The sequence below is a fragment of the Xiphophorus couchianus genome, chromosome 4, assembly GCF_001444195.1.
Source record: "Xiphophorus couchianus chromosome 4, X_couchianus-1.0, whole genome shotgun sequence".
In the NCBI taxonomy this organism is placed as follows: domain Eukaryota; kingdom Metazoa; phylum Chordata; class Actinopteri; order Cyprinodontiformes; family Poeciliidae; genus Xiphophorus; species Xiphophorus couchianus.
In genome coordinates, this window is record NC_040231.1 from 22,744,264 (window position 1) to 22,769,070 (window position 24,807).

Here is a 24,807-nt window from a genome sequence, read left to right on the forward strand (position 1 = left end):
AAGTCAGGTCAAACCATTTATTTGTTTTTAATTATCATATCAATGTAAAGACTAACATGTATTTTCAACTTTGTGGTTTTATTGGACAGCATTTGCATTAAAACTGCACTATGTATCTTTTATAAAAAAAAATAAATATGGGGTTCTTTTTATATTTATTAAAATTTCACTATGTTGTGACAGTGTAATACGAAACAGATAATCTGTGAAAAAAATCTAACTTCTCGACGTTCTCCCAGTTAGGCAGCACTCCTTGTTAAAAACAACCAATCAGAGTCAATAGGAGGGTCTTACTGCCGTCAATCATGATCGTGTACTCTTTGCTTATTGTGCTACTGGCAGAGGAACAACTTGCCTTTACTGGAGAACTGTTTATCGGTGACCATGCTTACTAGCTTGAGCATTCACAACAGGCTCTGTGCTGTTGGGAAGACGCTGTAGCATAGAAGAGAGCAAGGAGGAAGAGTGTGAACAGCGTTTACACAAGGATGATTGGCAGTGCAAAAACTCCTCATGACTCTGATTGTTTCTGACCAAATGGCGTATTTCTACGGTCAGCATTGAAACACTGGGAAAAGGCACATGAGCTCAATTTTTTCGATTTAGGTGACTTCTTTGACCTTGTTATTTGTCATAAACTTTCTATGTGACCAATCCACTGAGTTTCAGAAACTGAGAGACTACAATACAAAAAAGGGAAAATAATTGTAAACTCATGGTTCTTTCCATTGTAAATAGCAAATAGTGGCTGATTTATTTAATTGTTTGTATTTATTTATTACTAATGTTAATACAAGCTAATTGCTGAAAGCCATTGCTGAAGAAATCCCAACTAGGAATGTCAACGAAAAGTCCAAATTTCTGTGTTAAAAGGTTTATGATGTAATGTTGCATTTTTAAATGTTCGGTTTTAGTTAGCTCTAAATGAAAATTATCAAAATGAACTGATATAAAAGCTTAAAAACATCTGTCTGTGCGTGACCAAGCTGCTTAATATGTGTCACCTGGGGAATTGAGTTACTGAAATAAATTTATTTTTCAATAATATTCTGATTTAATAAAAGTGACTATATATTAAATGCTATTTTGGCAAAAACATTCTTATCTTGAGGTGAAGAGATTGAACTTTTTATTGCAAGATAATGTCACAAATATGTCTTATCTTCTTTGCCTCTCATTATTACTATTATTACAAATGTTTGAAGAAAATCTGAGGAATTGGTTAGAATAACACAATAATTTCACTTAGTTTAAATATGCAGCAAAGACTATAATGACAAAATACTTTATAGATGGCTAAAGTTTTTATTTTTATGGTAACCTTGTCAGGGAACTTTCCTTGAATCATATCCCTTGGGATTTGTTTTGGCTGTCTGTTTATGCCACAGCGACCCTGAAAGTAATATTTTTAAGAAGCTTTTATTTTCTCTAAGGACAGAAAATGCAAAATAGAACAGTTGCAAGAGAAACTGTTCATCAGGACACACTCTCTTGGAGGATGTTTCAACAAATCTGGTTCTGCTTTGTTCACAAGTAAATGCGTCATCCAAAATACGTGTTAAGTATTGTAAAAACAGATAATGGGAGTGATTTTCCATTTTTAGAGAAAGAAAATCACTCTAATTAGGGGCAAACTCATGCAATATCTAAACAGTGCTTTGAATTTAAATTAACAAACGTTCACGGGGGTATTTATTCACAAAAAGGACACAGACTTCCTGATGTAGCCATCTTGTACGCAAAAAAAGCATACACATAATTAAAACATTTATTGCAGTAGCTGTATACCTGTAGAGTAACAAGGATTAACTGTTTCAGTATTGGTGATGTCAAACACCCTCACAACTAATAAACATACTGCGATAAGCAAATCACTCCATCCCACTTAACATCTTTATACTGTGACATTAATGTGAAAGTGCTTTACAAACGGAACTACTCTTAATGCACCACTCAACTCTACCCCCCACCCAATCTCAAAAAGAAAAAGAAAAAAGCAAAGACAAAAATGACAAATTTAATTAAATAAGGTATATCATTTAGCATGCTTTTCCTTTGTGTATTTGCCGTCCATGCTGTGAAAACCAACTCTTTCAGATGGTGAAATGACAAGTAATCTTGGCTGACACAGAGTCTGTCCATGCCTTTTTTTATTCTGACTTTATGTCTTTGAATCTGGCAAACACTCAATGCATAAGGCATTTGATTATCAGACCGGATATTTTCGGCAGCCAACATGTTCTTGTCATTTGAATAAGCACAATTCAGTGTTTCATGAAGGCACGGTGATTTAAGTGTTATCTTTACCTGTGTTTTCTTATGTATGGAAAATAATAGTCTGTGGAAATAGTACATATATATACAGTATATATATATGTATATTTACATACATAGGTCAATAAGTTGCAGGTACTACTGAGAAATTGCCCTCAGTTAAATCACAAATTGAAGAAAATCTATACAGTAAGATCAACCTTAGATAAAACATTTAGCCATTTACAAATATATTGCTATTTAATTGTACTAAACACTTTTAAAATCAGAGTGCTTTTAGAGCTTTTCAGTTTTATAATGCACATGTTGAGCACTGACATCCTTCATAAAGCATTTTTTTGTTTTGTTTTTCTAACAAGAAAAAAAAACTGATTTGCCTTTGAGATTTTGCAGCACTTGAATAAAATTTATATGGGATACAGGTAACAGTAAATTATGTGGCAAGATTTTCTTTCAGTAAAAATCCAGAAATAATAATAATAAAACAATTCTTGTTGGAAATGTCACTTTCTGCTGGAGATCTCTGCCCGGCTGAATTTCCCCAATTCTGATGAGAAGCCATTATAATAACAAAAGCCAAGAACTGTCCTACCCACTGTGAATATTACAGATACATGATTGTGGTTAATAAGTATTATTTACAAACACAGAGACAGTGACAGAATAAACAAGTGTCCACAAACAAGTGTTATAGGACCAACACTTTTTTGAAATATAATCAAAATTTTCTTTGATTGTGTTGATTAATATAGTCCCAAACAGCTCAATAACAATCACACCACAACGATTTGTATATATTTGTCTGACAGCCATCTTTTCTCCTCTTTTTCAGTTTTATGCAGGTCCTTCTTCCACATTTCCTCAAAAGAAGTGGAAAGAAAAAGTTTTTCATTGAGGATTGTATTATTTAAAGAAAAAAAAAAAAAACGAGTAGAGCTGCAGAAACATTTCACTGTGGAGAACTAAGCATCAGCACTATTTTGAGGCCTACACAGTACATGTGGCTTTTAGACTGCAGAAGCATTAACTTAAGTTGAAGAAAGGAGACAAGAAATAAACCAATGAAACACAGGGTGAGCCCAGGTGAGATGCCTCACCGGTTTACTCTGTCCAGATTTCTTGCAGCAAAGAAGAGTCAGTTTTATAGCTGTTGGTCCTTTGGACTGTCTGGGCAGGATGCTGACTGGCAAGACTTCAGACTCACCAGAGGAATATCAGCCATGCTGCTGCTGGTGAAGTGTCCCTCCTCACTCCCAAACTGCTTCCTGTCGACAAAATGCTCTGACCGTCCACTTTCGTTTTTCCAGGTTCTGGACAGAGTGTGTCCATTAAGGAGTTTGTCCTTCTGACCCCACTCCCGCTGAGAACTAAAGCTAGACACGGGCGACTTAGGATGCTGGTACGATCCTAACGTGGGAGGCATCCAACAGTTGTCTGAATGTCCAAGGACAAGGCACTCCTGTGTGCACATCTCTGTAGCTTCCACAAGCCCTCGTGGTCCCAGGGGACCATCTGAAAAACAAAAGGCCAAAATACAGTTTGAATAACCCTACTAAGTGCATTAGGATATTTTATTGTACCTAATAAATCATCTTATACAACAGTATTTTTATTAAATAAGTTAAAAAGATGGAGAAAATATGAAAGTTGGACGAAAACACAGCTCACTCTCTGTCTGAAAATGATAAGAACAATAACATAGAGTCAAACATGGTGGTGACTGCATGAAAGTTGCTTTGGTTGGATGAATTTCTATAATTGATAGAACCACAAATTCAGATCCCAAGCACAGCAACTTGTTTACAACTGGATGTTTCAAAAACAGCAATAAAATAAAATAAAATAAAATAAAGCTTGGAGTCGGGTCTAGTCAACATCTGGGCTTAAGTCAAACAGACTCTGTGGTGCAACCGTAAACAGGGAGTTCATCCTGGAAAACTTTCCAGTGAGACTGAATTAAATCAAACTTGCAAAGAAAAATGTGAAACTCATTACCAGTTATTGCTAAAGAACACGGTTGTTGCATGCTCAGCTGTTTCTCAGGTAGCTTTTCAGCTATGATTAATAAAATATTCTCCACTGAAGTGTCCTGCTTAAATGCTGGAGCTTGGCCTGACAAAAGCAAGAGAACATCAGTCATTTTAGAGCTTAAATGATGAACACTCAGAATTAAAACATGGAATTAAGTGCATATATTTGCATGAAGAACTGCAAGGAGTAGTGATGCACTGTTTCCAAGTGGAGACAGGATTCATTCTTCAAAAGAGGATAAAGATTGTTCAGCAGAGTTCTCAGGGGCTGTTGTAGAATGGAGATTTTTTTAAAAAGGAGTGACTGTGATCATGTTCAGGGTGTGTAGTGAAAAGCACAGAAACTACTTACTGACCTGCCATTTATGTGACATTTAGCTATTTTGTATTGGTAGATAAATGGCTACACTGAAAGCATCATAGCATCATGATGTCACTGATGGCATTTCCTCAAACTCACAATTCTTGTAAAAGAATGGAGCATGAATAGTTCATGCATCAGAGTATATATATCTGCATGCAGCATCAGTATTTGGTGTATTCATTGTCAAAACTGTGACGTCTGTATTTCACTTTGCTCCTTCAAAGCAACTTGGGGATTGTTATGGACACATTGTGCTTTCCTGTTTCCCTGGTGTGATAAACATGACCATTTGCATATAGACAATCAGTGCCCCAGTGGGCAGCTGAGAATAATTTGAATCAGCCACTTTCTCTTGCAATCAGCACACACCTTCTCATTAAGAAAATTTACAGATAAAATTTGATTAAAAGACCACTTGAGGCAGTTAACTGACGTGTTTCACAATGTACACATGAACAGCATAACTTTTGGTACTGTCAAAGCAAGAGCATCGAACATGCATGGAAGCCTAAAGACAACAGACTGCAGAATGATAATTAGATTTTTTGTCACCAAAGTGTTGTATTAGGACAGTAATAAACATGCAAAATGGACCGTGTAATTTAAACCAACATGTAATGTGTCAGTGTCACACTGTTTTAATAAAGCAATATATTTAAAAAGTTTTAATTTCACCTGATTATTTTCTCCCTTTCAAGAAAATCTACAGTCCCTTGAAGGTCAGATATGATAAAAAGTTCAGTGTTCATGGGTCCTACTTCACATTTATGCAGCTGCTCCACACTCGAAAGACCAGCTCTTCCAAACAAGGTCCTATTAGTTACAACAGTTGATGTTTTCTTTTTTGTTTTTATTAGATGTACGTACTCCTCCATGGGCTGCCACCTTATCGTGGTGGAGGGGTTTGAGTGCCCCAATGATCCTAGGAGCTATGCTGTCTGGGGCTTCATGCCCCTGGTAGGGTCACCCAAGGCAGACAGGTCCTAGGTGAGGGACCAGACAAAGTGCAGCCCGAAGACCCCAATGATGAAGGAAAACCTTGGACTTGGTGTTCCCTCGCCCGGACGCGGGTCACCGGGGCCCCACTCTGGAGCCAGGCCTGGAGGGGGGGCACGATGGCGAGCGTCTGGTGGCCGGGCTTTTACCCATGGAGCCCGGCCGGGCTCAGCCCGAAGAGGAAACATGGGCCCCCCCTCCCATGGGCCCACCACCCGTGGGAGGGGCCAAAGGGGTCGGGTGCACTGTGTGATGGGTGGCGGCCAAGGGAGGGGACCCTGGCGGTCCGATCCTCGGTTGCAGAAACTGGCTCTTGGGACGTGGAATGTCACCTCTCTGGTGGGGAAGGAGCCGGAGCTAGTGCGTGAGGTCGAGAGGTTCCGGCTAGAAATAGTCGGTCTCACCTCGACGCATGGCTCTGGTTCTGGAACCAGTCTCCTTGAGAGGGGCTGGACATACTTCCACTCTGGAGTTGCCCAGGGAGAGAGACGTCGGGCAGGAGTGGGCATACTTGTTGCTCCCCATCTCGGCGCCTGTACGTTGGGGTTTACCCCGGTGAACGAGAGGGTAGCATCCCTCCGCCTACGGGTGGGGGGACGGGTTCTGACTGTCGTTTGTGCTTACGGGCCGAACGACAGTTCAGATTACCCACCCTTTTTGGAGTCCTTAGAGGGGGTACTGGAGAGTGCTCCTCCTGGGGACTCCCTTGTTCTGCTGGGGGACTTCAACGCTCACGTGGGCAACGACAGTGAGACCTGGAGGGGCGTGGTTGGGAGGAACGGCCCACCCGACCTGAACTCGAGCGGTGTTCTGTTGCTGGACTTCTGTGCTCGCCATGGATTGTCCATAACGAACACCATGTTCAAGCATAAGGGTGTCCATATGTGCACTTGGCACCAGGACACCCTAGGCCGCAGTTCGATGATCGACTTTGTCATGGTTTCATCGGATCTGCGGCCGTATGTCTTGGACACTCGGGTGAAGAGAGGTGCGGAGCTGTCCACTGACCACTACCTGGTGGTGAGTTGGCTCCGGTGGCGGGGGCGAAAGCCGGTCAGACCTGGCAGGCCCAAACGTGTTGTGAGGGTCTGCTGGGAACGTCTGGCGGAATCCCCTGTGAGACGGAGCTTTAACTCCCATCTCCGGCAAAACTTCGAACACGTCCCGGGGGAGGTGGGGGACATGGAGTCTGAGTGGACCGTGTTCCGTGCCTCCATTGTCGAGGCGGCCGATCGGAGCTGTGGCCGCAAGGTTGTCGGTGCCTGTCGCGGCGGCAACCCTCGAACCCGTTGGTGGACACCTTCGGTGAGGGATGCCGTCAGGCTGAAGAAGGAGTCCTATCGAGCCTTTTTGGCCTGTGGGACTCCGGAAGCAGCTGATGGGTACCGGCGGGCGAAGCGGCATGCGGCTCGGGCGGTTGCTGAGGCAAAAACTCGGGTGTGGGAGGAGTTTGGAGAGGCCATGGAGAAAGACTTCCGCACGGCTTCGAGGCGATTCTGGTCCACCATCCGGCGTCTCAGGGGGGGGAAGCGGTGCAGCACCAACACTGTTTATAGTGGGGATGGTGTGCTGCTGACCTCTACTCGGGACGTTGTGGGCCGGTGGGCAGAGTACTTCGAAGACCTCCTCAATCCCACCAACATGCCTTCCACTGAGGAAGCGGAGCCTGGGGACTCTGGGTTGGGCTCTCCAATCTCTGGGGGCGAGGTCGCCGAGGTGGTTAAAAAGCTCCTCGGTGGCAAGGCCCCGGGGGTGGATGAGATCCGCCCGGAGTTCCTTAAGGCTCTGGATGTTGTAGGGTTGTGTTGGTTGACGCGACTCTGCAATATCGCATGGACATCGGGGGCAGTTCCCCTGGATTGGCAGACTGGGGTGGTGGTCCCCCTGTTCAAAAAGGGGGACCGGAGGGTGTGCTCCAATTATAGAGGGGTCACACTCTTAAGCCTCCCTGGCAAGGTCTATTCAGGGGTCCTGGAGAGGAGGGTCCGTCGGATAGTCGAACCTCGGATTCAGGAAGAGCAGTGTGGTTTTCGTCCTGGTCGTGGAACACTGGACCAGCTCTACACCCTCAGCAGGGTCCTGGAGGGTGCATGGGAGTTCGCCCAACCAGTCTACATGTGTTTTGTGGACTTGGAGAAGGCGTTCGACCGTGTCCCTCGGGGAGCCCTGTGGGGGGTTCTCCGGGAGTATGGGGTACCGGGCCCTTTGATACGGGCTGTCAGGTCCCTGTATGACCGGTGTCAGAGTCTGGTCCGCATTGCCGGCAGTAAGTCGGGCTCGTTTCCGGTGAGAGTTGGACTCCGCCAGGGCTGCCCTTTGTCACCGATTCTGTTCATCACTTTCATGGACAGAATTTCTAGGCGCAGCCAAGGTGTTGAGGGGATCCGATTTGGTGGCCTCAGGATCTCATCTCTGCTTTTCGCAGACGATGTGGTCCTTTTGGCTTCATCAGATCGTGATCTGCAGCTCTCGCTGGATCGGTTCGCAGCCGAGTGTGAAGCGGCCGGGATGGGGATCAGTGCCTCCAAATCCGAGGCCATGGTCTTGAGCCGGAAAAGGGTAGAGTGCCTTCTCCGGGTCAGGGGGGGTGTCCTGCCCCAAGTGGAGGAGTTTAAGTATCTCGGGATCTTGTTCACGAATGGGGGAAGAAGGGAGCGGGAGATCGACAGGCGGATTGGCGCAGCGTCTGCTGTCAAGCGGGCGCTGTACCGGTCCGTCGTGGTGAAGAGAGAGCTGAGCCAAAAAGCGAAGCTCTTGATTTACCGGTCGATCTACGTTCCCACCCTCATCTATGGTCATGAGCTTTGGGTCATGACCGAAAGAACGAGATCGCGGATACAAGCGGCCGAAATGGGTTTTCTCCGTAGGGTGGCTGGGCTCTCCCTTAGAGATAGGGTGAGAAGCTCAGTCATCCGGGAGGGACTCAGAGTAGAGCCGCTGCTCCTTCACATCGAGAGGAGCCAGTTGAGGTGGCTTGGGCATCTGGTCAGGATGCCTCCTGGACGCCTCCCTGGTGAGGTGTTCCGGGCACGTCCCACCGGGAGGAGGCCCCGGGGAAGACCCAGGACACGCTGGAGGGACTATGTCTCTCGGCTGGCCTGGGAACGCCTCGGGATTCCCCCGGAGGAGCTGGAAGAAGTGGCTGGGGAGAGGGAAGTCTGGGCCTCCCTTCTGAAGCTGCTACCCCCGCGACCCGACCTCGGATAAGCGGAAGAAGATGGATGGATGGATGGATGGATAGATGTACGTAAACACAAAGAAAATAGACATATCAATATCAAGGTTTGTTGGTCAATTCAATTATTAATGAAATACTTAGATTTGGAATTTTAAAACACAAATTACAATCAAATGCCAATTCTCTGTTTGTGGAAATTATTTTTCAGCTTTTAAAGGTGTGGTATTAATTATTTTCCAGGCACAGTGTCATTTTATAGCACAATCAAGCAACTGTGTCATCTTCCATTATAAAAATGGATGCATCAAGTAGAAATTCGACTTCCCAGTTCGGGACCTTGAAATTGGGCCTCTGTCTCTGTAAGAAACTCCTGCTCTTTCTAACACTCTGGCTTCAGCACATCAAACAATGTTACTCCATTATGCCATTTACTACTATTCCTAGGAGTGTTGGGCTGAGATGTAGTTTATAACTCCGTCATGTTTTTACCCTTGAATGATTTAGATTTTATTCCACTGCCTAATAGCACCAGCACACTGCAGTGAATATTCATAAAATGTAAATACTGTTTTTCTCAAATGACAAAAACTAACAGAATTTATGTATCTTTGATTTGCTGAAAAGGACAATACATTTGCAACACATTTCCTAAAGTCCTTGCAGTGCGTTTGAGCATAAATTTATTTTTGGGAAGAGAAAAAAAACCCAAAAACAAGCACTGTTTATTTTATTTATTTTTTTATCTCTGTCATTAATAGAGCTCCAAATACCAACACTGAATTAAAATAATGCTATTTGTTATCATGTGCAAAATAAAACAATAAGTAACAATGTTTTACAGCGGGTCTTCACTAAAGACATATCACTTCCTTTTGCCAATGTCCAGACAAAATGGTTTACGAATTGTTTAGTGCTGTTTGTCTGTGCATAGCCTGTTGCTAATAGCTCAGAAAGCAAGTTCCTCCCCGAACACTTGTGCACACACGCGCACGCTTGACACGCACAAGCAAATAGCCGGTGGCTGGTGTTTGGTGCAGAGCCCCTGAGTGCTTTAAATAACATTGAGGCACAGGTGTTGAGGAATGCAAGGGATTCAATTGTGTGTCAGATGGTGCTGACTTTTGCTTACAGCGTTGTGCAAATTATGCAGAGGTCCACAAAGACAGATACCTTAAAGACAGAGAAACCATTAGACTGTCTCGTGATGCAGTGCTATTAGGATATGCTGGAGGCTGTCTAGTCTTAATTCTGCAGGAGCTGTGGAATAAATGTGAGCCATGAGGAATAGCTGCCTAATGATGGACACTTTGACCAAGCAGCATTAACAAACCTTTCTTTTTGTCCTCCCACTCAGCATCAACAGATCACAGAGGTTACCGAGGAGGAGGAAAGGAAGCTCAATGCTGACCAGAGGATGTTTGCAACTGTAAGGGAGTGTACTTGCTTTACTCTTCTGGCTATTACTAATGAGATAACGTTTGGCTAATTAATTGGATGCACACTATCAACACTGATGTGCCAGCCCCACACCAACAACAGCCTTCAGAAAGTCAAGAGGGAATGGGAAGAGGGGGTGTGTGAGAGTGATTGAGTGTGGGGGGATTTAGCGTCCATAGGGCTTGTTTATTTATCCATGCTGTTAAGCATGCCCAGATGTTGTTATTGGGGATAAATACGGCTTTGTTTTAGTCCAGCACTGAGGCTTAAAAGTACCGTACCAATGTCTCCAGCTGGTGCTCAAAAACCCTCCAGATACGTCTGGCAGATTAATGTTTCATGCCTTAAATCTGCAGTAGGTATTCCTAGTGACCCTTTGATTCTTCTCAATACAACCTAAACACATATGAGGCCAATCCATTATTATGCACACCATGGCATATGATGATACACCCTATTATAGCCATGCCCTGCAAATAGATCTGGTTCACCCCAGCAGCACAGATATCACAAACAGCTTGGAGAAAATGTGTGAGCAGTGTCCAACAAGGCATAGAATTACAACTCTATACAGCTCTGCAAAAAAAAAAAAAAGGAAAAGAAAGAAAGAAAAAAGCAGCCTGTGATCTACAGTAAAGGCGATCTGGTGTTAGATAGATATAATAGTGAGCGGAGCAGAACAGAGCAACATGCTGGATGCATTCTCCTGAGAATAGCAGTCTGGCTGATGGATCCTTTCTAGTGCTCCCTTTGAGGCCAGGCAGCAGCTTCTCATGAGAGGACATGAAGGGCAGAAGGGAGTCAAAATAGAAAATGAAGACAAAGCTTGAGTTTCAGACTGAAGGGCTGTTTAGAAAAATATAAGGATCAGGCAAATTTTAAAAAAACAACAGAGGAGGTATAGGTAAGAAAAACAGAAAATATTAAGCATGTTGAGAAAGAAGTCATTTACATAATTCCCATAATCACTGATAAATATTACTGGATTAGACCTCACTAAGTACTATTCTTGGATCAATTTGCAATTTAAATGTTCAAACAAATGTGGTCTCTTGGAAACACACATTTTCAGCATTAAAAGTGAAACACTGTCTATGGGAAAATACCTAGTATTATTACTTACGTGTTTACTGGCAATGTTTCTCAAAAACTGTCACTTGCTTTGCCCAGTCTTTAACTATTATTACAACATGATACGTAAATGAGATAAATAGGAGTGCATGTCTTCAAAGCACATGATAAATTACATGGTAGCGCAATTGTCTTTTCTGTAAACCCTATTTAAATGTTTTAGCATTAATATTGTATATTTGACATGAGAGACATTTTAGATTATTGTACAACGCCACAGCCTATTGGCTGAATAGCTGAGTGCAGTTTGAATGCAGTGTGACGGTTCATCTAATTTATTAACAATCAAGATGATCTTTGATTAAAAATATGAGATAATGCATCCATAACATGTCTTTACTGCTTATTCTTTCAAGGTCACAGGAGAGGTTGGTGCCTATCTCCAGCAGTTATTGGGGAGAGAGGGAGAGTATAGCCTGAACAGGGCACTAGTTCATCCCATAGACACACAGAGGAAAAATAAACATGCACACCCCTACACACGAACGCACACATGCAATTACAGACATGTTTTTGGATTCTGGGATTCCAGTTTCCTGGAAAAAATCCACACATCCAAGGGGCAAATATGCAAACTCCTTGCAGACAAAGCCTAGGCCAGGATTCAAACCCAGGAATCCATACCTTCTTGCTGCAAGGCAACAGTGCTAACATCTGCGCTATTCAGCCCTCCAACAATACAGTAAATGTTATTTTCCTATGACAACCAATAAGTGTGGTTTCGTCATCCTTTCTGTGCTACCGGTCCAAAACAAACATGTCATGTGCTTCTAAATTTAGCATGTAGGGATACTAAAATCTTCATCAGTACAGACAGAGCATCCACATACTTTAGCACAAGATAAAGTAATACTAATTGGGTCACTGCTAATAGATATGCTTGACACTTATTAAATTTTATGTATGATTATGCAGGGTCTCAGAGTTGCAGTGTTTATGCTCTATTTTTTAATGCTGTCAAAAATGCATGACATGTGGTGATAAAATTGTGTATGCCAAAGTGTCAAATTCAGAGAAAGTCCGTGTTGGAGCACTATTTACTTAAGGCAGCATAACTTCCAATGCCAGTGACATATGAAACTTCTACATTCAAGGTCCTACACTTATTATCACCAAATGGGCTAGTAAACCAGGGTAGTAAAAGCAAAACAGCTAGGGTGCATGTCACCTCTGCTGTATGTTATTTCTCTCCCTGTCGCCAAATTTATGGTCTGCACAACAACATCACAAGGTTAGTAAAATGAACTTTACCTTTCATGCCCTCTCACAGTAATGGTACATTGGGTGATGAAGGCTTTCTTCAGTCCAACACTGCAAAAGAACTGCTACCTTAATGGTATAAACAATTACGATTCCTTATTAAAGTACCTACAGCATGTCAACCTGCTTCTCTATATTAGTTTGCAATAGTTCACTTGGAGCCAATAGATGTAAATATATATTTACAAACACGTTTTGTTTTTGTTTAGGTTCAGCAAAGGGGCATCTGAATGCTCAAAATTATGTTTAATTTTCAAATACAGCTCTGCAGCAACATTGTCAAAGTATGGTGCTACTAAAAAGGGTCACTGAATGCACCAGTGCACAGTGACATATTACACTTGTACAAACACAGTGCACGAGAAAAAAAATTGGTAGAATTTGATGGCTGGAGAACACAAGAGATGAGGTATAATTTATTCCAGATCTTTTAAACTAATCTGCCCACTTATTTTCTACATTTCAAGGCAATCTCCAACAGTTGGTGAGTGAGAGGTGGGCACATCACAGGGTATGATAACTGAGTAAAGTAAAAAAACAAAAACATTGTGAAGTTCCACTTTGCTGATAATAAAGAAAACAAGCACTATGATGAGCTGCCTACGTGAAATTCCCCTCCTTTGGTGCACGTGAAGCACTGCTTATCAGTTGTAGAAAAATAAAATACTAAAACGAAATACTAAAATGAAAACGGTAGCTTTGATTAAAAAAAACTGTGAAATATTTCCTTCTCACCAAGAGATACAAGCAAAGAGGTTTGGGACAAAAAAAATAAGTTCTCAGAAACATCTTCCACTGCATCTAGGGTGACGCTCAAACATCTTTCCTGTTTGCCTCAGCACAGACTTTTGCCAACAATCGTTGTCTGTGCAATGCTTTCCAAACAACCACAGCCTACACCAAATAAGATGGAGGAGTGGGAAAAATGTTTGTACTGCACCACAGCAGAAGCTAAACAAGTCACCATGGACTAGTCGCTACACTTCAAAACATTTTTAGTGCTTTTGCTGTATTATTCTCCTGCAGGATGTCTCCTTGTGACATGAGCTGGCAGATATCACAAAGTTCACCGCAGCCAAGTTGCAATGTACATTTTTGGATTTAACTGTGGTTTTGGGAACAATAAATAATCCACATACATTTATTGTACTGTTGCTTTCCTCCAGGTGAAAGCTCGGTTGAACAACACACAAGATGACACTATAGAATGCAAAACAACAGACTCGAAAAGGCACATCATAATACATCACTGTTTTCAGTAACTACTAAATTCAGTTTGATACAGCGGACACCCCACACAACTATTTATTTTTTATTGTTGTATTAAAATTATATTGGCATTGTTACTGTTTACCTTCTTTTCCACAATGATGAGTCATCTGCTAAATACAATGCATTTTAAACACCACATACCATGTATCACAGACAAATAAATATATTAGTGCCTTTTCAAATAATGTTTAAACAATTTAAGATACCAGCTGACAGCCTTTTGCAACTGTTTCTGCCCATGGACCATGTGGGTATGCATGTTCTTTAATGGTTTAGTGTATTTCAAGTAATTTATGTCTCTTCTTGTGAAAGAAACCAGTGTTGTTCTTCTTTCATCATTTTTCTGTAAAGAATGATCGGTAACACTTTGACGGGTTGTGAATAAGACTGTCATGACACTGTCATAAACATGACATAACACCTGTCATGAACATGAGTAAGTCTTCATGAATATTTATGACTGTTGTCATAAAGTGTCATTCAGTAAATCATGACACTTTTAATACAAAGTTGACATTATTCAAAATGTCTTTGTTATGACAACTTGACATTAACCAAGAAATCATGATCTGACATAAATGTGTTATAAAAGTGTTACTGATTAAACTTTAACTTTAATAACATAAAGCTACATCCTTTTTAAAGTTTAATCAGTAATACTCAAATAAAGTGTTGCTGAATGATCTGTAGAGCAAGATACAAACAAATGGAAGGGGCAAGACAAAATAAGTTTATTCTTCTGTCTACCTCCTTTTCAAACAAATGGTTATGTAAATATTAATCATGGTATATGAATTAATATAAATAATGTTTTTGAAGTAAACAAATAAAAAAACACCATGACAAATTATTTTACTGTCATCTCTTTTCTAATTTGATTTTTAACTGATTTAATTGACTCTTCCACTTTTTTATAATCATTATAGTAATGATGACTATATGGCAAATATCACAACTGTCTTTATACAAAAATGGGCAAAATCAAAAGCTATAAATTGTCCCTATCAGTTCACTTTTGTAAGAAAATGTGTTAATATTGCATAAGATAAACAAACAAATAAATAATAAGTAAAAGTAGTAACAGCTTAATTGATTTCAGTGTCAGTCAGTTTGACTGCTAAGCACACTTCGGCATTGCCATTTCATTTGTTGTTATTGACGTACCTAAAGTAACATGTACAGACAGTGATTGTGTTGATTTCAAGAAACGGTAACATTGCAGCATGACTATATTTATATCCTTGAATCTAAAAAAAACAATTTTACCATCTTAATGGAATAATATAAGAAAAGCATCAGTGTTGTTCAATACTTCAGTTCAATTGCTTTCTAGTGAATCATATTGCACTAAGTCCTTGTTATTTTATTTGTTATCTGGCGGTCTGTATTATACAAGTATTGATTTTCTTCTCTGGGAGAGATAAGATGTCATGAAATTGTCACTTATGAGTTGCTGTTAAATTGCCATGCATGAATTGCAATTTCATTACGTCAGGCAGAATCATGTTGCAGAATGCTGAGAGGCATTTAAAAATTACCACAGTAATGAATTAAATGCAATTAAATTATTTTTCCAGAAGTAGACCTTTTTGTTCTTTTATGTTTTGATATGGGGTTTAAAATACGTCAGTTTAGATTGACTTTACAATTACGTTTAGATATTGGATGTGCTGATTAAAAAGCAAAAACATAGTACTGCCAATTAGGTTGTCATTGTTTGCACTGAAACTAAATATATATAATTGCCTTTGTGTGATTGTATTTATTTAAAATAGTAAAACACTTTGAAAAAAAAAGTATTAAGCAATGGCCTTAAAATGACGCACTTATTTCTGCAGATTTCTGCAAATCTTTACAGTAAGATAATCATTCCTCTTTGTCCTCTTTATTCTAACAGTTTCTGCAAATAAAAGCATAAATAAATACAAAGGTTTCAAGAAATGTTTAGTTACAATGTGCTACCTTGTTGTTTGCCACATTTCATGAAGTATTTATGCTCTTAAATATAATTAGGTCTACATAGACCAATTCTGGACAGACATGCATGCAAGCTGAAAATTGAGTGCAGCCTACAAATGCAAGGTGAACCACTGAGACTTGCAAGCACAAGGTTTCAACAATGGGTTTTTTCTGTCTTTACATTAAATTGCTCATCTGAGCTTACAAGTTCTTGATTAATAATGACGAATGATGCTGTTAGTGACTATATAACAATGCATTAACATGCTATTACTGCTAATGAGTACAACATCACAAACTGAACAACTTAGACCAAGAACTGTAAATTTAATTTCTTAAAATATAACAATAAAAAAAAACAACATGATGTTTAAATGCAAAAATGTGGGATTGATAATACGCAAAGGTTGTTATTTTTGAAACATAATTTTAATCTGATAAAGAAGCCTTATTGGAATACATGTTCTACTTTATTGATTGTGAACTTATACACATAAAGATGAAGGAAGTACTGGAGGTACAGTGACGGCTTATTCGCAGAAGAAAAGAGTAATAAAAAAGAAATAAAAAAGTGAGCGGAGAAAGCAGCAGACAATGGATGATATAGAGGCACAGATCCATTGTACTGTGAGGTGGTGTCAGAAAGATGTAACTTTCTGTGTTGATGATTACCTTGAGCCCCAAGGAATCAGATCAGATAATAAAACAGGCCCTTGTTATTCCCCTGCGAACTCTGTAATTGCAGTGCTGAAGTGTATCTCCTCTCTGTTAATAATTGTAATTTCAGACAAGGCTCTGCCTACGTACATTTATTCATAATTACCTTAGGGAAAGGACAGTGTCATGCTGCCTAATGAAAGTGTGCCAAAATAAATTGATGAAAGGAACGGTTAAAAAATAGTCAGACATTTTTCAATTTGGTAAAAGCACATCAATGGAATATATTTTGGTATTTAGATTTCTTGAAATCATCTTACTAAATGTACATGAGTTATTATACATGCATACTAAGGAATAGGACTGCAGGGCTGTAGTGCTTGTTCACTAACAGTTTACTGCTACTTCTTTTTGGTCTCTCACAGCTTAGCATGTGTTGTGCAGTTCACAGTGATATCTTCTGTTAAATGGAAATGTGTCAAAATTTACGCATCGCTCCGGAATCAAATTGGCAATGACATAAAAGTTAGCACCTCCTCTTCAACCGTGAGAGGAATTTGCCTCTATTATATTGGTGTTAACATGTTAATAAGTGGTAGATATATATTTAAAGGTACTGGATCACTTACGAAAGGACCGGAGTTTGTCATGAAATAGACAAGTTGAAAATGATTCTCTGTAGATCAAATACAGAGGACAGATATGGGAAAGATGAAATATAACCTAACCTTACTGTGTGTTTACATTTAATGTGAGGGAATGTGTACTGTGTCTACATCACATCTATAAATATTTTTCAGAAATGTATTATGCATTCAGTGCAAATCTTGGTTTTGAATAAGAGGTGAAATGGAAAAACTGAAAAAAACGACAGAAAAACCTATTAATAGAAACAGAAAATTTGCGTATCTTTCATATGCATAATTCTGCTTTGTGAGCTGGTTGGTATACTGGGAGGAAGTTGAGGTCAGGGTCTGTCAGAGACCCCTGTTGGGTGCAGGTGGCAAATAACTTCTGTCAGCCAAGTAATTAAGTGTCCATCACATCTTTGCAGGAGGGCTGTGCAAAGCAGAAGCATCTTCCAGTCTCCATCTGTGAGACGAACTGGAGCTTCTGTATGCCCCAGCATATGACCGTTATATCTACAATATGAAGAAAATATTTTTAGATGATCCAATCAAAATATAAAATTCTTACAAAAATGTTTTAAAGACTTTTTGGGGGAGGGGGCAGGGAGAATTTAAATAAAGTAGTAAATTTCCATGCTGTTCAATGCCTTTCATGGAAAGGTGTAATACAACAATAAAGTCAAATATTTATGTGTACAAGGTATGTAAACATCTTTTTTTGTAGAAAAACAAGCACAATGTAAGAGCAATTTGAGTTGCCTTGTTGCTGAAATGCGCTATCCAAATAAGTTTGATTGATTTATTGAAGAAAAAAAAATACTGTGTTTAAAACCTGCCTTGCAAATCACGTCAAAACTGAAAAAGAACTTAATTGAAACTGGGTATGACTGTGCTAGCAGAGGACGTTAAGTCAATCAATAAATGAAAACATAAACTGGTCTCAATCCAGTGGAGTACAAAATATATGAAAGCATGTGAAAAAAATGCACTAATTTCCATCTATGAGAAAGTAAAAAGGGGAAAAGAGCTGCTAAACAACTAAACCAGCTTTCACAGATAAGTAATTCAAGTGTTAAGCTATGTATGTAAATAGAAATGTACAGTTTTTACTCATGTTTAAAAAGTTTACATAGACCAAAAACATTTTGTACATTTTAGACATCTCATGTGAAACATTTTTCACATTTTCTGTATTTTGTTTTTCCCCCCCCATGTGCCCTTCAGTACAGAAAAACACCACAGATGTCTACTTGCATGGTGTTACTGTATTGCTTTGGCAGGTCATGCGCTGTCGTTTTTTTAATATGCGGTTATGGCATATTAATTTCGTAACATGTGTGAAAGTAATTTGTTGTTTTTGAAGATGGCGGCAATTAATCTCTCAAATGACCTAGCTAGATTAAATCAGAAGAAAGAGAGGATGCTATGAAAATAAATGCCAGCATTAGGGTAGAAATTACATGATGACCTTACTGAACAATGATTTATGGATTCCCCAGTCAAGCAATTACATCAGGTGATACCTTTGAAATTTCAAACCATGGAAATTAAATTTGCTCCTTTGCAAACTGTGCACTTGTCAAGGACATTTAAAGTGTGGCCTACATTGCAATCATCCTCAGTAGTCAAATTTCACTTGGAAAATTTTACAACATCAACAGGAACTGTAGAAAACATTTAGCAAAAACTAAACTAAATAAGACAAACTATTGCAGAAATATGAAAAAAAAAACTTGGACTTTAGTTTGAAAAGTGTAACTCAGTTCCTGTATGAAAGATTGAGCCTATTACTGTTAAGGCCACCTTTTCTAATCAAGAGGGTCACTCAAGATAAGTAGAATTAAAGGCCTTATTTCACCACCGTGAACCTATTTCAGTAATAGTGTGTCAAGAACCATTGGGCCTAGGTATATTAGCTTCACAACCTGCATGGTCTTCCACATATTTCAGATATGCTCTATGAAATAATCCACAAATATTTGAATTTTCCATAAATAATTTGGAGTTACGGTTCACAAAAACATCATCAAACAGATGAATCTGTGAATACAGAACTGGGAATAAGTAGGGCTCCACTGTATTTACAACATGCTCCTAAAGTCTGTCCTTTATGTATATAAATCTAACAGGAATAAACTGTGAGTAATTGTTATCCTTTGCCATTTCTTATAATTGGACTGAACTGCACAGGCCTGCTTGATAAAATAGCTGCTAGCAGGGCACTGCACCTTCTACCTTACTATTTGTTTCAAAGGTAAGACTTAGGATTGGTGAATTGTAGCATGTTTGTCTGCTTAACAGAGTTTTTTTTTATTTATGAAAAACAACATCTGGGCAAATCTCAAAGGAATGTTATGCTTTCCAAATTTTTTTTTTTTTCAGTTTGAAATAAAAAAAAAAAATCACATAAATCAATGGCAGATCAATTTTCTTCACTTTCTATATATGGATGAGCTGAAACGTTTGATATACATCAATTCTGAAAATGCAAAAACAATCAATATGTTTGTTTTATGATTTTTGACTGTCATCGGGGTTCTGTCCTCTGTCACTACAGTTTCAGGCACTCATCTGAGTTAGCATTACAAAATATGATGCATGGAGATGAAAGCAAGGCTGCACACCACTCAGGTCTGTTGGAGTAGATGTCCCAGCCTCACCATATGCCACAGAAAACTGCAATTACACAACAAATAAATACAATAAGCTATCCAGACAAAGAGTGACCAAAATATTTTGATGAAATTAGATAGTGGTCTTTACATTTACATTTTAAAGGAAAACATTTTTTATCATGGCTATATTTAGAATTAATTTCTCTGTATAGCTACAATTTTACCTGCAATTGTAAATAACGGCTGGTATTAAGAATGCAAACTACATGAAGATGGAGATATAGCAAGATTCAGCTTGTTTACTGAGCAACATTTTCTATTTATATGCAAAAATTAAACCAAAGGCCTTGAATCAAACATGTTTAATTGAAGCTACTGTTTCACAGCGCAGCTGGGGTTATAATTACGACTAATTAGCTCCTGTATAAAAGTTGTATAAATTGGACGATTTCATATTTCTGTCTAAGATGCAAGAATGACAAGCTACTGTGATCAGCTTAGTGTAGCTTTCATTCTACATGCCCCATACTGGCCTGCAATGTTCTTTGAATTCAGCTTCTATAGATATCTCTCCCTGATTAACAGAGAAAACAGATTGCTTTCTGTATTGCTTATAAACCTGTTCAAAACAGGTTTGCTGGCAACGCTTTGCTAACAACGAGGAAGCCTTCAGCTGCTAAAACAGCTAGTAAATTTTAAGTGGCACTCTGTCAAGACCAATTCCTCCAGTGGACCCAGTCACCGGACATTTGATGAGTTGCTTTGTCTGTTCCCCTCTCAATGTCAAAAAATCAGCAGGCACTCTGACTCCCTGATGGGGTCAGAGACCTCCGCCGCTGTGAGAGGGTGACCACGTTGATTCGAGGACACACAGTCATCACCCACAGATAAAGGGGCTTACATTTCCTGAGATACAATTGAAACACCATGAGTCAGTGACAAGCATATTAAAAATAAAATAAACGAAATGTACACAAGATTGTAACACTTAGCTAGCAGACAAGTGGTGTCATTGCTATGAACGTCTGCAGTTATTTTTATCCAACATTTGGATCCTGTGACACATTGAATAATGCAAATCTGAATTCACTGACAAAGGAGTGGAAATGAAAGAAAAGACTGTATGGGGCAGAAATGGTGCCAGCGGCCCCATCATTTCATTTCTTTTAGCCCATCTGTAAATGGCATGCATTTTAATCCTTTTAATTATGGTTCCTCACTACAATTACCTCAAATTAAATTACTTTGCAAACCTCAGAAGGATACATGGCGAGCGGAGAAGAAGTGGATCCTTCTGTCAGGGATTTAACCTCAGTTTCTGTGTGACACACTTAGCTGTCTCCCCCACCTTGTAAATCCGATGCTATATTAAACTGAAATATTGAAAATACCCAAAGCCTCATACTCTACCCATTCTGGAACCCAATCAGGCCTCAAACTCATCTAAATCCCCTCTTTCCCAGTCTGACTGCATTCACTGGGCTACAGAGATTACTGCAAGGAACCCTGCCTGGCAGGCACGCCACACTTAAATAATCTCTGGGTGAAATCCCAGTGTTAATGTGGGGTTTCTGGATCATGGCACTGCAGCGTTTTGCGGTGCTCTGTGCCACACTGGTTTGGTCGCAGATGACAGCGTGCACCAGCAAGAGAAAGATGTATTGGGAGAGGGGGAAACGATCATAATGAAAAGAGGGAGAATAAGAATAGTGATGAAAAGAATAGAAGAGAACGGGAACAGAGTGAAGAATCGCAAAACAACAATGTGGCATGAGGCGGCAGAGAAGATGAAAAGACAAGGCAGGGGAGGCATCGAGGGTGAGAGAGAAAGGGCTGTGGAGGCGAGATAGTCCCCTGAGTGGGACAGAAGAAGCTTGCCAAGGTCTAAATGACATTACTCTGCATGTTATATACTTCATGGCCTTGGGTGGGTGTCTCATGTGCCAAGAGATGCATAAAATCCTGACTGCTATTCTTACCCTTCTCCAGAGCTGACCCATAAACACACTCATCTCACACTTGAAGTGTGGCATCAAACCAAGGATGTTTAATGCAGAAAATGAAGTAATTACTTGATGTTTCAATTGCAGCGCAATAATTGCTTTAGTCCACAGGATAACCAAGAAAGTGAGAAGATAACATATGCCAGTGAAGGCGACAGCATAATGACAGGATTAGTGTAGGTCTTAAAGACTTCATCTTTCACAGATACACATGGGAAGGGCGGGGGAGGGAAGCTGGGAGACAAGGAAGACAGTGAGAAATGTCTTTGAAGAGATGTTCTCCCTTAAAAGCAAACCACTGGCAAATAACTGTAAATACAAAAACACGTTTTTTTTTTGTTTTTTTTTCTAGTGCTGGAACTTGTCAAATATTATAATGGTAAATAAAAAGCCAACAAATCCCTATCAAACACTCTGTTCTGCATCTGACTGATTCTCAAATATTGCTGCTGTCTCAATCATTGCTGCATCGCCTGTCGTTGATTCTCTGTTGTAATAAAATTTCTAATCAGTCAGGAGAGAAGACTATCTAATCAACTGAAAAATCTCCTCAGAAGAGATTGCGTTTTAAGTAAGTTTACAATAACCAAATCCCAAAGTGTAAAAAAAGACATACAGTAATTCTGTAACACACATGTAGGACTACATTAATTCAATTAAAATGTGAAAACCATGTCAGTAAAAGATGAGAAAGGAGGCCGCTTCAAGAAGCTAATCCCATAAAAAAGGTTTCGGGCTAAAATATGAAAGGCACCAAAAAGGAAAAAAAAACAAAAAACAAGAAAAAACAAGAAAAAAGTATTATTAAGAGATATAAAAACACAACCTTTCTGACAAACTATTAACTGTCTGGCATAAGTTCATTCTTATTTGCTTCAATTTACTGTGAATACTGATTCAACTGAAGATTGCTTTCCATACAGATAAAAAGATTCACATGCCGGGTGTTCTGACCAGCTTGAAGAAGGGTAATTAAGGATAGCATAACATCAACAACATAAGGTTGTGTCAAGGCCTATGACACTTCTAATTGTATTTATCTAAAGCCTTGACTCCTCGGTCCCAGGAAAATTCATTAGACGGCGTAGCAGCATGAATTTCTAACACCAAACGTCAAGAGTTTTTGAACACAAGGCTTTGTGTTGTTGCAAGAGGTAGACGGGCTGGCATCGGCTGGTGTGTGTGGGGAGGCAGTTGGACGAGAGGAACAATCTGTACCAGTTAATTAGCACACACAAGGGGGCATCAGGACAGCTCTCTCTAAATCCTCTCCTTCATCTCATGCCCATCCACAACAAGGGCTGCTAGATTAACCTGCCGGTATTATCACCTCAGCCACTGGGGCTGTCGATACATAATAGAGCAGGGAAGTCAAAGCCAGAGATGGAAATTACACTTCAAAAGCGGAGTTTATTGGTCTTGAATGATGGTGGGGAAGTGTCATGTCATGTGTTTTAAGGTGTTTCACTTCCTTTGGTTGATAATTTGTCTGTTCCTATTATGGCCGGGTTGCCCTACTCAAAGAAACAGCTCACCTCAAAATTGTTAAATTTTGCTCGTCATTGCTACTACACTTTTAACATGTCAACAAATGTCTTTATTTGTGTTTTTATAGTAAAACTGTCATTGATTTATTAATTTGGAAAAAAAAGGGAATATTTTAATTTTTCTAGGAAAAAATTAAAAAATATATTTTCTTAAGTCTAGCTTTTGTCAGTTTTGCAGGACATTGTTTAATGACTGTGTGTTCAATATCTTTAAAATGCCTTTGCTTATTGAAATATGTGTTTATTGGGAAAAAGTTGCCACTAATGACTTTCAAGTGTTAAGGACTTCTGTTGTCGATAATCACATCTATAATGACTAGATTTGTCCACAATATTTGCGTGAATGTAACTTCTTTATAATTTTTCAGGATGGCAAATATATATTCTGCAGTGATTACCGCACTACCTTCTAATTAACTGATTTTCTGCATTAGTCCTGTAGGGAAAACATTATGTCAGCTGTTTGGGTATTTCATGACTATGAAACTAAATTGAAATCGATCACATTACCACAAGCACATGACAGGGATTGGAATCAAGGTGGCTTGTCATATGTGTAATTCTTGGAGCACACATGTCGTTATTTGTTTGCCTTCAGTGGCCCAAAGGTTTAACCCTATGCTGTAAACTGCCACAATGTAAGTGTACGTTGTAGTGATTTATTTCCAGGATATTTGTAGCACTCCTCTCTAACTCCTCTGCTCAAAGTACTTTTCTTTAAAAGCATATATCACCGTGCTGAGAAATGACTCCACTTTTTTCAATAAAAGATAAAGACCATCTTATTACCTTCCCATTAAGGACATAACATTTTGTTAAATGGACTCCTATTTAAAACACTCCTTTGAGCTCTGAGCCAGATTCGATGAATCTCTGCTGCACTTTAATCAACTCCGGCTCTGCTGGTTCCACAGTGCCTTTTCATAATTAAGACGAATAAAAATTCATAGTATATGATTATTCCAAGTCCCATTCAAAGCAGAGTAGAAGTCCCCAAAGGGTAATCTTACATATATCTACATCTACAGTATGAAATATCAACAATATTTCCATCTTTGGGGATGAAGAAATGACACAGGTAAAGGATTAATTAACATACCAGTTAAATCTCTCATTCTTTATCTATGCATCGCTCTATCACACACAAACACACGCACACACATGCATTACTGGCCATAATACAAAAGGACAAAAATGACTCAAATTATAGCATGCAAAGCGATTTAGACTGATTTCAGGGCATGTCCATAACCTTTGAATATTTTAATGGTAATATCAGTTTGCCGTCATCCAGATCTCTTTTGTTTGAATTACTAAACTAATTTGTAAGATTTTATATGTGAAAACACCTCCTGAATTTAGCATTAGGGGTCAAGTGAAAACGCTGACAGTAGATGATATTTAGACCTGAAATCTCTGCCAAAGGCTATCAGCCCTGATCATGAAGACTGTGAA

General features: G+C 39.5%; 1 protein-coding gene across 4 annotated transcripts in view; it reads right to left on the minus strand.

Annotated features, from left to right (window-relative positions):
* Window positions 1-1,722: 1,722 nt before the first annotated feature.
* pcdh9 (protocadherin 9) overlaps window positions 1,723-24,807 on the minus strand; it is a 194,690-nt gene continuing 171,605 nt past the window's right edge. For all 4 annotated transcript variants that reach the window (XM_028014623.1, XM_028014625.1, XM_028014621.1 and 1 more), the window contains one exon: window positions 1,723-3,786. In XM_028014623.1, coding sequence (XP_027870424.1) covers window positions 3,416-3,786 — 371 coding nt within the window. In that variant the 3' untranslated portion in view covers window positions 1,723-3,415. The remainder of the gene's footprint in view (window positions 3,787-24,807) is intronic.